General features: G+C 41.5%; 1 protein-coding gene across 2 annotated transcripts in view; it reads left to right on the top strand.

The window, feature by feature from the left end:
* Positions 1-12,146, top strand: part of LOC117251295 (NT-3 growth factor receptor-like) — a 666,479-nt gene that overhangs the window by 574,112 nt on the left and 80,221 nt on the right. For both annotated transcript variants that reach the window (XM_033617466.2, XM_078168297.1), the window contains exon 16: positions 3,951-4,194. In XM_033617466.2, coding sequence (XP_033473357.2) covers positions 3,951-4,194 — 244 coding nt within the window. The remainder of the gene's footprint in view (positions 1-3,950; positions 4,195-12,146) is intronic.

Raw genomic sequence — 12,146 nt, 5'->3', positions numbered from 1 at the left:
TGAAACAGCAAATACACATTATTAACCCCTAAAGTGCCAAAATGGGCTCTCTAGTGCCACCTAGGTGGGCCACTGAGGCCCGTAGGAATGTCGTAGACAGATCAAACCAAAACTGGTGTGTTCGACCTACGCGCTGACACCCATGTCCTAAATCCAATAGGTAGTGAGCTATTTGCCCTTTCAAAGTAAGACTTCGCCTCAAACGTGCTCTTCCTCTACAGCGTTTATTGTATCGGCTTCAAAGACACACACATGCCAGCTCAACTGCTTCTAAACAGATCTTCTGTATAACTTTATCTCTCTCACCATTACTTTATTTTGATGATTGGACCAACGGTTTGGGAATGGGAAGAACTTGTTCGAGGAGTTAAATCTCCACTAAAAGAAGCCTCTTCTCTGTGTTCTGTCTGTCTCTCTCTGCTCTTCTGTCAGGTCCACCTACTTATTTACCATGGCAACTGCTGTCACACACAAACTCACAGAAACATGATGTGTGTGCGTGTCTACATCTTACATGCAGACATGACAGGGGCACAATCTCCATTTTAACCCTTTAGGTGCCAGAGTTTATTGAGGAAAATATTCCATTTTCATTTCAACATTTCAAAAGACTGTCGCTTTGTTGCTCGCCATATTAGATTTCTTGAATCTCAGTAAAACAGCATTTTGAACATATTTACACAGTAGATTTATTTTATTTTGTGCTGTTTTTGTCGTCTCGTCCTCAAAATAAAGGAAGAGGAATCTGATGGGAGTAAATTAACTCATCTAATTTGCATATTGTGGCGTCACTAGGTGGCGACCATATTGGATTTCATAAATCTCAGTAAAACATTCAAAGATTCAAATCATTCAAACTTTATTTTATTAAAGGCAGCTATTCAGTGTGGCGTCAGCTTTTCAACAATCTTTCAAACATTCAGATCAATACTTTATTGTATTCAAGGCAGCATTGCAGCGTGGCTTCAGCTTGCAGCATTCACACCCGCAATTTCTTCAGAAATTGCTTCTCTAGTTATGTATTATTATTATTATTATTTTTATACTGTATTCTAGTTCATCATTATTGTTATTATTATTATTATTATTATTACAGTTCTATTTCATGTTTACTATATCAGATTGTGTTTTGTTATTGTGTTATTATACTATATTATATTTATATATCATATCATTAGATTATCATATTATCTTATACAGTGTTATAGCACACTCTGATTAAGTTTCATTTGTTGTACTGTATTGTTCTATATAATGATATACATTTTATTACTACGTTATAACATTAATATCGCACCCTCTTTCTCTCATCCAAACACCCCCACGCACACACACTCTCACTCACACACACTCGCTCACTCACACACACTCCTATATACTCCCTTCTCAAACTCAAAAACTGATGTAAGCTGCTATCTGCTTTGTTCTGTTGGTTTTTATTTCTGTTTTTGATTGTTTTGATTTAGTTATTTTCTTGTCTGCTTGCTTTGTTTTGCACTTTATTTGTCCTGTATCACCTTGTTTGTTGTCTTGTAATTTCACTCATGAAAAAAAAAAACATAATACTAATAATAATAATAATAATGTCCTCCGCTTATCCGGGTACGGGTCGCGGGGACAGCAGCCTCAGCAAAGAAGCCCAGACAGACCTCTCCCCAGCCACTTCTGTCAGCTCTTCCGAGGGAACCCCGTTCCCAGGCCAGCCGGGCGATGTAATCCCTCCAGCGTGTCCTGGGGTGGTCCCGAGGTCTCCTCCCATCTGATCCAACTCACCACCAGGTGGTGATCAGTTGACAGCTCTGCTCCTCTCTTCACCCGAGTGTCCAGAACATACGGCCGCAGGTCAAATGATACTACTACAAAGTCAATCAGTGACCTGGGACCTAGGCTGTCCTGGTGCCACGTGCACCGATGGACATCCTTATGTTCGAACATGGTGTTAGTTATGGCCAAACTGCGACACGCACAGAAGTCCAATAACTGAACACCACTCGGGTTCAGATCGGGCAGGCTGTTCCTCCCAATCACGCCCCTCCAGGTACTGCTGTCATTGCCCACGTGAGCATTGAAGTCTCCCAGCAGAACAATGGAGTCCCCGGTTGGGGCACTGTCCAGCACCCATCCCAGGGACTCCAAAAAGGGCGGGTACCCTGAACTGCTGTTCGGCGCATAAGCGCAGACAACAGTCAGGACCCGTTCCCTGACCCGAAGGCGCAGGGAAGCAACCCTTTCGTCTACTGGGGTGAACCCCAACATACAGGCAGAGAGTCTGGGGGTTATCAGAAATCTCCGCCTCTCACCCGGAGCAACTCCAGCAAAGGAGAGAGTCCAACCCCTCTCAAGGACTTGGGTTCCAAAGCCGGAACTATGTGTCGAGGTGAGGCCAAGTATGTCTAGCCGGTAGCGCTCAACCTCTTCCACAAGCTCCGGCTCCTTCCCCGCCAGACAGGTGACATTCTATGTCCCAAGAGCCAACTTCCGTAGCCGAGGATCGGACTGCCAAGGCCCCCGCCTTGGTCTGCTGCCCGATCCACAGAGCACCAGCATCCCTCTGCGGGTGGTGGGCCTGCAGGGGGACGAGCCCATGTAGCCGGTTCGGGCTGCATGGGCTATACCCCATGGGCGAAGGCCCGTCCACCAGGTGCTCACCCACGGGCCCCAACCCCAGGCCTGGGTATACGTGCTCTTGCTGTTGTCCATCATGAAGGGTCTTTTGAACCATTCTTCATCTGACCCTTCACCCAGAACCAATCTGCCATGGGAAACCCTACCGGGGGCAAAATGCCCCCGACAGCATAGCTCCTAGGGTCATTAGAGCAGTCAAACTCCTCCACCACGATAAGGTGACGGTAATGTTTATATCATTACATGATATTATTATTACCAAAATGAACTTAAAATAATACTTGCTCAAGGAAGGAAATTAAAGCTTTTTTCTTTTTTTTTTTATGGGTAGCAGTCATGTGCAACATACACAATGTGGAGGTAATGAAGTACAACATCCAAAACCTGCAGTATGACCAGCCCATTCTCCTTCCAAACTCATAAAAAAACCACCGCTTTGTCAGTAATTTTGGCGACACTAAAAGGCACATTTCGCAGCATTTTCGCATTTGTAACGCAGCCGGCAACTACATAATGTAATTTTAATTTATTTTTTTTAATGTACTTTATTAATCCCCAAGGGGGAAATTAAATCTTTTCACTCTATTGTCATATACATACACATGCCTGAAATACACATACAGGCACAAACGGGACCATTTTTACATGCATTAAATGGAGAGATGTCAGAGTGAGGGGGCTGCCCATGGACAGGCGTCCCGAGCAGTTGGCAGGTTCGGTGCCTTGGTCAAAGGCACCTGGGCAGTGCCCAGGAGGTGAACTGGCACCTCTCCAGTCCTCGCTACATAAGGAGTTGGTAAGCCCCTATAGGGTGGGTGGATAGGTCCAACAAATTCCCAACTTTCACCTGGGAGCCTGCTGTTAATTTCCCATGTGAATGTTGAGCCACACAGTGATTTTTTTTTTTTTCTGAACCTGACCACCTGCTTTTGTTGCTCAAGGGATAAACCTCAAAATAAGGTGTTTTACCTACATTGTAAGTGTGTTTTGAAAAAGACTATGCATGTAACAAACAGAAACTGTACATTTCCCTTGAAAACAGAAGTGTATAAGTTTAAGTAAAGACACAATGCATGTAGCAGGCATAAAGAGACATGGCATCTTGAGCCTCATTAACAGATGCAGTGCGTCCTTTGTAGACATGAAAGTCCACTGAGAAAGCAGTGATATTTGATGAGTTGGGATAAGAATGCGTTGGTTTTACTGTACAGCAAAAAATGTCAAGCTACATTCCACTGAGTGATGTAATGGTGTGTCTCACACATATATTGTTTGATGTGAAATATTTTCTGATCTTCTAACTCACACTTTAACTTCCTACTCAGAGCCCATGGGCCAGACGCCATGATCCTAGTGGATGGACAGCCTTTGCAGACCAATGGGGAGCTGGGTCTCTCCCAGATGCTTCACATAGCAAGTCAGATCGCAGCTGGGATGATCTACTTGGCATCTCAACACTTTGTGCACCGTGATCTGGCAACCAGGAACTGCCTGGTGGGGAATGGCCTTCTGGTGAAAATAGGAGACTTTGGCATGTCCAGGGACATTTACAGCACTGATTATTACAGGGTAAGAACAAGTCTTTTTGTTTCATGCATAACACACCTTTTTGTGACCCCCCTTTGTTAGATACTGAACCCCAAATTGCTCCTGATGGCTTTGCCATTGGTGTATGATATTCAAGCCTCAACCTCCGGGGCTGAAACATGAAGCCAACATGGAAGTGCTAAAAACTGCTGTTCCTTGAAACGCCACTTGCGGCTGGCTCCAAAAGCGAATCAGTCCCAGCAGACACCTATTTTAAAATGCCCAACTTTACAGCAGAAATAAACATGTTTACAGCCTGGTGCAAAAATTAGTTTTGGTCTCAATAGCTAATTCCCCCTTTCATGACAACTGTAAACTGCATTGGTTAGGGCTGGGGTAAGAATGTCAGGGTAAGCCAATCAGAGGAAGAGTAAGGCAGAGTAAATAGGGCCATTTCTTCGCTACACTAAGATCTGCAAATTTGTCATCTATACAAGGGGTGATTTTTTTATTTATTTATTATTTTCTTAAATCATATGTTTGCATTTAATTACAGCATAAACTTATGCATATTTGAGGGCAGAGCAGCTTGAATGACAGGATGTCTGTGAGGCATCACCACAGTCTGTAAGTCAGACCCCCCCCTCCCTTATCCAAATATGGTCACATCTGGCTCAAAAGATCCAAGATGGTGACAGTCCATGGTGAGTGGATGTGAACGTTTAATAGCAAGTGGCACCTTGTATGGTAGCCTCAGCCACTGGTGTGTGAATGTGTGTGTAGATGGCTGAATGTTTCATATAAAAGTGCTTTAAGTGCTCGGAAGACTAGAAAGGCGCTATACAAGTGCAAGTCAATTTATCATGCTCCCACAAGATTGAGGATCACTTCACCTCCATGGACCCAGCACGTACATGGCATGGCATTCATCAGATTCATCACCAACTTCAGAGGCAGCAGTGACTCACCAACAGAATGCGGCCCCATACTGGCTGATGAATTGAAACGCTTCTTTGTCTGTTTTGAGAGAAGACCGGACAATGAAGCTTCACCCCGGCTGGACCCTGCTGAAAGCTCACTTATCCTCCAGACACAAGAGCTTAACCGGGTCCTGAGAGCAGTGAATGCCAAGAATTCAGCTGGACCAGATGGAATCCCAAGAGGAGCTCTCTGGGACTATGCACATGAGTTTTTTACGGACATCTTTAACCTCTCACTGGCTTGTTTTGCCGGCAAGCTGCGAGCGTTTATACACACAGAGGCGGAATGGTGAGTTGATCCGAGGCACCCAATTTTCTGCCTCATAGGGTAGTCATATTGGCGGAGCCTTTTTAGTTTAAACAGACCAAGGCGGCCTTCCGCAACGGCAGGGGCTGTTGAAGACCTGTGGGAGGAGCTGGCGGTGCGAGCCACTGGCGGTGGATAAACAGGAAACAGCTGATAGCAGGAATTAGCGAGCAGCTAGTAGCAAGAAGGAAACACAAACCTGACAGACACCGTAAAGATGAGCAACTGAGGAGACAAGGAATTGCTCGCCCTCCTTGTCCTCGCAAACGAAGAGGCCATTAACCGTCAGATGACAGGGACGGTAAAAAACAGGCCGATTTACGAGAGAATTGCCGCCTGACGAGCCGCGGCTTCCCTCCCACGTCACTGTTTATGTCACACGTTTTCTGCATGGACCCCCATTATCCAGCACCTGACCTAAAACAGGATTGGATGTGTGCCACACATTTTGTTACTTGCTCCAAAAAGGTGCATTCTGTATAAACAAAAGTAGGTAGGCGGCAATTTGCCGCACTCCCCGATTTTGTTTTTATACTGCCAATGCTGAAAAAAGACTGATTGGGCTTTCCTGCAAATTTGCACAATTCCTATCTAAAAAGGGCTAGGGCGAGAAAGAGAGCAGGCGCTACAGAGAGAGACAACATGCTGGAAAGGTTTTTATTTTTTTTTTATATACAGGTCTGTGCCTCTGTGCACATGGATTAGACAGCTGTCAGTCTGTCAGAGCAGCGCCTGCACTGTAATGTTTATTGCAAATAATGTGTAATCTCAGTTGAAATTATAAAAATCAGTGTGAAGCTTTAGACACATAGGATCAATGAATAATGATCTCTATCGATGTGATTGGTTGCACTGATGGAACATAACTCATATAGTCTAATATTGGAGATTATTAATATTTGTGAGTGAGCAGGATCGTGGTGCAGCTGCAGAATGTAGCTTGAAAGTGAGTTTCTTTAATAGTCTGAATGTGTTTTAACAGCATTGAACAGTTTATCAGATTCATGATAACATACAATAATGATTCACTACAATAACACAACAACGTGTGGCTGTCTGGGAGAGGAGGAAGGTGAGGTATGCCTGCTAGCTCGCCGGCGACCGCCATCTTGGCCCTTTTAAAGCCGAACACCCTCGGCTGCAGCCAATCACGAACATTTAGGTGCCACATTTAATATTTAGATTTAACTATTTAATATATTTCTAAGTTAACAAATATTGCTGTAAATGTGGTAAAAGGTGACGCTAAAAAATTCACAAGTTTTTTAAACATTGTTTGAAGCTAAATGTGGCAAAAATGTTGATGTTATTTTCAGCGTGAGCCACTTTACAAACGGCACCCCATAATCCACGTCATACGTCATGAATAATGCGACGACAGCGCATTTTGATGAAGTGCTCATGAGCGAGGGAAAGGAAGGAAAGTCGAATAAATCGCACGTCAATCAAAAACTATGAACCACAAAAAGCATAATCTATCCCAAGTGAGACAAACTGCTTGATCCCCTTCTCCAGTGTACCAACAGAGAACCTGCAGAACCTAATCAGCGAAAAAACACACTGGGCTACACAGCCTCTCTACCTGAGCAGCTGAAGCTGCGGCTCGCACCCTCGACACACAGACACACAGGCAGTGCTTCTGCATGCCAGCCAAACGTGTGCGCAACTGTGAGAAATAAATGTGAGGTGTAAGCTGCTTTTCTATCTTTTTTTTTTCTTTCTTTCTTTCTTTCTTTCTTTCTTTCTGTCAGCGACATACACTCCTAACACAGGACGGGTTGTTTTTATTGACTGAGTTGATTATTAAGCCATAGTGATGCGCAGATCAGCTCTGATAGCACCCGAATCAGCACGTACGCATCAATCATCCAGCCGCACCTGTCTGCAGCTGCACGGACATTTCTACCGCTCTGTGTAGGCTAAGTTACCTTTTAAATTATGTGGAGCAGCGCCAACTTTCCAGGTGATTTATTCTTTAACAATTAACTTCAAATATTTAAAGTTAGTCCTTAAAATTGCTTTCAGTAATGTAAACATTTCCATGCGCGCAGTAATGTCACTGTAGCAAATACCATGGGACATTACACAGTGGTCATGAGTGCTCGACCGGAAGTGTCGCACAAAAAAACGGAAGCTGGCTGCGTTCTGTTTTGCCTCCGTGTTTCCGTGAAAAATAATGTGAATAGAACATGTAAACAGCAGTCAGGAAAAATCGGATATAGGCAACAAATCAGAATTGGGCATCAAGACATGGTAGTGTAAAGGCATGTGACCACAACTGAGAGGAAAGTCCAGTGACAGCTTAACTCTAACTGATAGTAGCCTATAGTAAATGCCTTTTCATAGATGAAGAAAACTTAATACACAATACAACAATGTGTGGCCGGTTGGGAGAGGAGGAAGGTGAGGCATGCCTGCTAGCTCACTGACGACCGCCATCTTGGCCCTTTAAAAGCTGAACGCCCTCGGCTACAGCCAATCACGAACGAGGACCTAATCAATCCACCAATCACCGCCTGGCTGTGGCACACACTTATTTATATACACAAAAACAAACCACGCAGAGAGAACACATGCAGGAAAACACAAACTTACAGAAATTACGACAAAAGTCATAACACACATCTGAAGTTAGCTAGCCAGATGCAAACAGTTGCATTTTCTGATAGAAAGAAAATTCAAAAAACCGAGGCACTCAGGGAGTAGCAAAATAAAAAGCCTTTATTAAGTCATGGCTTTGATGCATTTTCTGGTTTATTTTTTCCTCGCGCTACGCCTCTCCTGAAGTCCTCTGTCTCCCCCCAGAGAAGGCTTGTATCACACTTTGAAACACTTTTTTCTCAAGCCCTGCTCGCTTTCTGTGATTTTACTTAAAAGCGGGACCTGTTTTACCTGCTTTCAGACAAAGGTTTGGTGCGGTGACAGTGGGGGAATCATTACAAAGCCCATCTGCTCAGGTGTGCCAGTGCTGTACCTTGCAAATGGTGACTTGCTTGTTCCAGAAAGAGACTCCTATTTCAAACGTCATTGGTGTAGTGATTCAATAAAAAAAAGGACTCTAAAACTTTTTTCACTTCATTCAAAAAAAACAAAACAAAAAAAAAAATTCAATGAAAAAAACATATTTTCAATCAAAGAAAAAACATGTTCAAAAGATTTTTTTGGGTCTCAATTTTATTTTTGCATTCAAACACTTTTTTTCTTTTATTGAAAATATTTCTTTTGATTGAAGTGATATTTTTTGGGATTGAAAAATAAAGACACAAATGTCCTACCCATAATATGGCCCAAACACAAAAAAGATGACTTCAATAAAAAAAAAAAAAAAAAAAAAATTTTCAAGCAAAGAAAAAAAGTGTTCAAATACAATTTTTTGGGCCTCAAATATTTTTCTTTGTTTAAAAATGTTTTTTTTTTTGATTGAAGTGAAGTTTTTTTTGATTGAAAATATATTTTTTGATTGAAGAAACTTTTTTTTTTGATTGAATAATAAAGACACAAATCTACCTCCATATTGCTTCACCTACATCCCTGCTTAAGAATAAAATGTCAACCATGATAAATGCACACTGATTATAATCTAGTTTATAACACGGCCACCGACCGGTCGCAAAATTCCTCCCCCGAATGGTTCTCGTCCAATCATACCTTAGAAACTGTTACCACGAGCAGAGGGTCTGTCAAGCTTTGAGCTTTGAGCAACATGGTGAAACGGTGTGCCTATGGGATTTGCAAATCTGACAGCAGGTATCCAAAGAGTTTAGAGGGTGGAGTAGCTTTTTCCCATTTCCAAAGCCCAAAACACAAGAGGAGAGGTGCCAACTGTGGATCAGACAGTGTGGGAGACCCCAGGCCCAGCTTAATATAACGAAAATCAACAAACACACATACATCTGCTTCAAGGTAAGTTAATCTGCTAACTAGCAAACATGAGCTAACTAGTTCTAACAACTGTCTGTCCAGCTATGTTAGATGAGATATTATCCCCAATCTGGATTTAACAGTTATGGTTCCTGTCAGCTAGTATTATTACCACTACTACTGTAGTATGACTAATCTCGCCAACGAATGTATGATAATGTTACTATGGCATCTGTCAAATTAGCATGCTAAGCTAGCTAGCAAACGCTAGCAATGTTGCTAGGAGCTAACATACTATATATGTATATATATATATATATATATATATACATAAAAATATATAAATATAGGCCATATATTTTTCAACGTTGAACTTAACATCCCAACAGGCCATTAGGAACTTATTTTATTTTAATCTTTGTAGCATTTCATGAATGGGAGGCCTACTCCTGAGTATCCCAACCTCATGCTTGCTGTTCAAGTGCCTGAACAGACAAGGAAAGACCAAGGAGGCTGTAGAAAGCCACCAACAAAACAGTACAGGCTATTCATTTTGAGTATATACATCTGTGATTATAAAATAACACAGTAAAACAACATTTTGAACATATTTACACAGTAGATTTCTTTTGTTGTGTGTTGTTTTTGTCATCTCATCCTCAAAATAAAGGAAAAGGAATCTGATGGGAGTACATTCACTCATCTAATTTGCATATTGTGGCGTCATTAGGCGGCGGCCATATTGGATTTCATAAATCTCAGTAAAACAACATTTTGAATATATTTACACAGTAGATTTCTTTTGTTTTGTGTTGTTTTTGTCATCTCATCCTCAAAATAAAGGAACAGGAATGTGATGGGAATAAATTAACTCATCTAATTTGCATATTGTGACATCAGTTCTACATACTACGGCTAAAGAAAGCCTTCAAACATCAAAACGTTCAGCTGTGGAAGGATTTTCTGATGTTTGTGGCAATATGTTTGAAATTTCTAAATAATTCACAATGACGACATAAGCTGGAGGCCGAAATGGGCGCGAGTGCGAGGTCCCGCCCAATGCTGCTTGCAGCTTTAATTAGGGACCGAGCCCATCCTCAGGACTACATGTATTTAATCAAAAACATGTAAATACAAGATCTCCAGGTCAAACTCTTTTGCCTCATTTAGAATCTGAATCAAATCTGTAGCTACAACTGTGATGCAGCACTCATGATTAAATACATGTAGTCCTGCTCAGTTTCTCTACTGACATTAACGAGGATATATTTGTGTCTGTCTGCTGTTACTTATATCCTCACAGCAGCCGGTAGAAATCAAGCACGCTTCCACTAGGTCACATGATTTCAAATGAATATCGATGTGTTGTTTGATTGTCACACATGTCAAAGTTTAATTAGGTCACATGGCTAATGTCTACAACTTTCAAAATATAAGCTCACACCACTTGATAAGAACCCTTTACATTTTCATTCATTTGTTGTACACTCAAGCTTTCAACAGGTCAAGAGGTTTTAAATTAATTTAAAAATGACCTTAAAGTATTTCCATTCATTTTATCAATTTTATGTCTCTGAACCCAAGTGACTGACCTGGAGGGTTGGAGTAAATCACCTCATTTCAAGTACAAGTCAATAACAGTGTCACAAACATCAGGAAAGAATATACATCTTTGAGGAAATGTTACATTCATCAACACAGTAGCCTCATCAAACACCTCTCTTTTGATTTAATTGACAGAAAAATGATAAGCTGTCTTTTTGATGCATACAACATTATGTATACTGAGTGCAATCTGTAACTCCCTCTGCCACAAACAGGAAGTATCTAAACATGTGAGATATGTCATTCCACCACAGAAACAAGGATATGCAACTCACTCATGCATTACTGTGTAACTATGACCAATACAGCTGATGCATCAGCCTGCTTCCTGCCATTAAAGCAACAGAATCTTCATTTTAATAGGAGATCCTAGGGACAATTTGTGCCACTCTGTTTTTTTTTTATTTTTAAGACATTTTGGCTGTGGTAAAGGGATATAGCTCAAATTTGCCAAAGAATATATATTCTTTTTTTTTTTTCTTTTTTTTTTTTAACTTTTAGAATTGTTATCTGAATTCCTACATTAGCTTAAATTGGATGAGCTACAAACAAACTGACGTATTAGTGCCTAGAGACAGAAACCGTCCCTTTGAAAACCCTTAATGCATTTTGACCCCACATTACTCCTTACATAAACTATGTAATAAACCATGCATTCCTACGGTTTCATTTTGGACTACTGGCCTTTAACTTGTAATTTTTATATTTTCCCACTAGGAGACGCCATTGTTTCACATTTTAAAGCAAAATTTCATCTTTTCACTGTGTTCTGCAGTGCCCTGACTACATAACCATAAGTGTGTGTTGCTACTAATGTTGGATAATTGTGAGTGACTAAAAAAGAAGACGAGTATGCTTGCGTGTGTGTGTGTGTGTGTTACGCCCCGGTCTAGGGGTGTGGGTGCGTAACATAAGGACACACAGAAACACGGGAGTAAATGTACAGGTGAGCAATTTATTGCTACACACTCCAAAAACACACTGTACAATATCGCACACAAAATGGAGCAAAAGACGTCAGGGTGAGCCCAGGCCAAAACAACAAACAAAAAGCAACCTGTCTACCGACCGGCGAAATAACTAATCCCTAACAAAAACAAAAGAAACAAAAATACAATGCTAGGCCTAACTCCCTAGGCTAACGAAAAACAGGAGCAAACAGGTATAACAAAAATAGCAGCTCACCCCTACGCTCCGTGCAAACAATAATATGTGACAATGACTATTTACAATATACACAA

The sequence above is a fragment of the Epinephelus lanceolatus genome, chromosome 5 (genome assembly GCF_041903045.1).
Source record: "Epinephelus lanceolatus isolate andai-2023 chromosome 5, ASM4190304v1, whole genome shotgun sequence".
Classification (NCBI taxonomy): Eukaryota; Metazoa; Chordata; class Actinopteri; order Perciformes; family Serranidae; genus Epinephelus; species Epinephelus lanceolatus.
The sequence above is the reverse complement of the archived record's forward strand: the minus strand, read 5'-3'. Positions and strand labels throughout refer to the sequence as shown.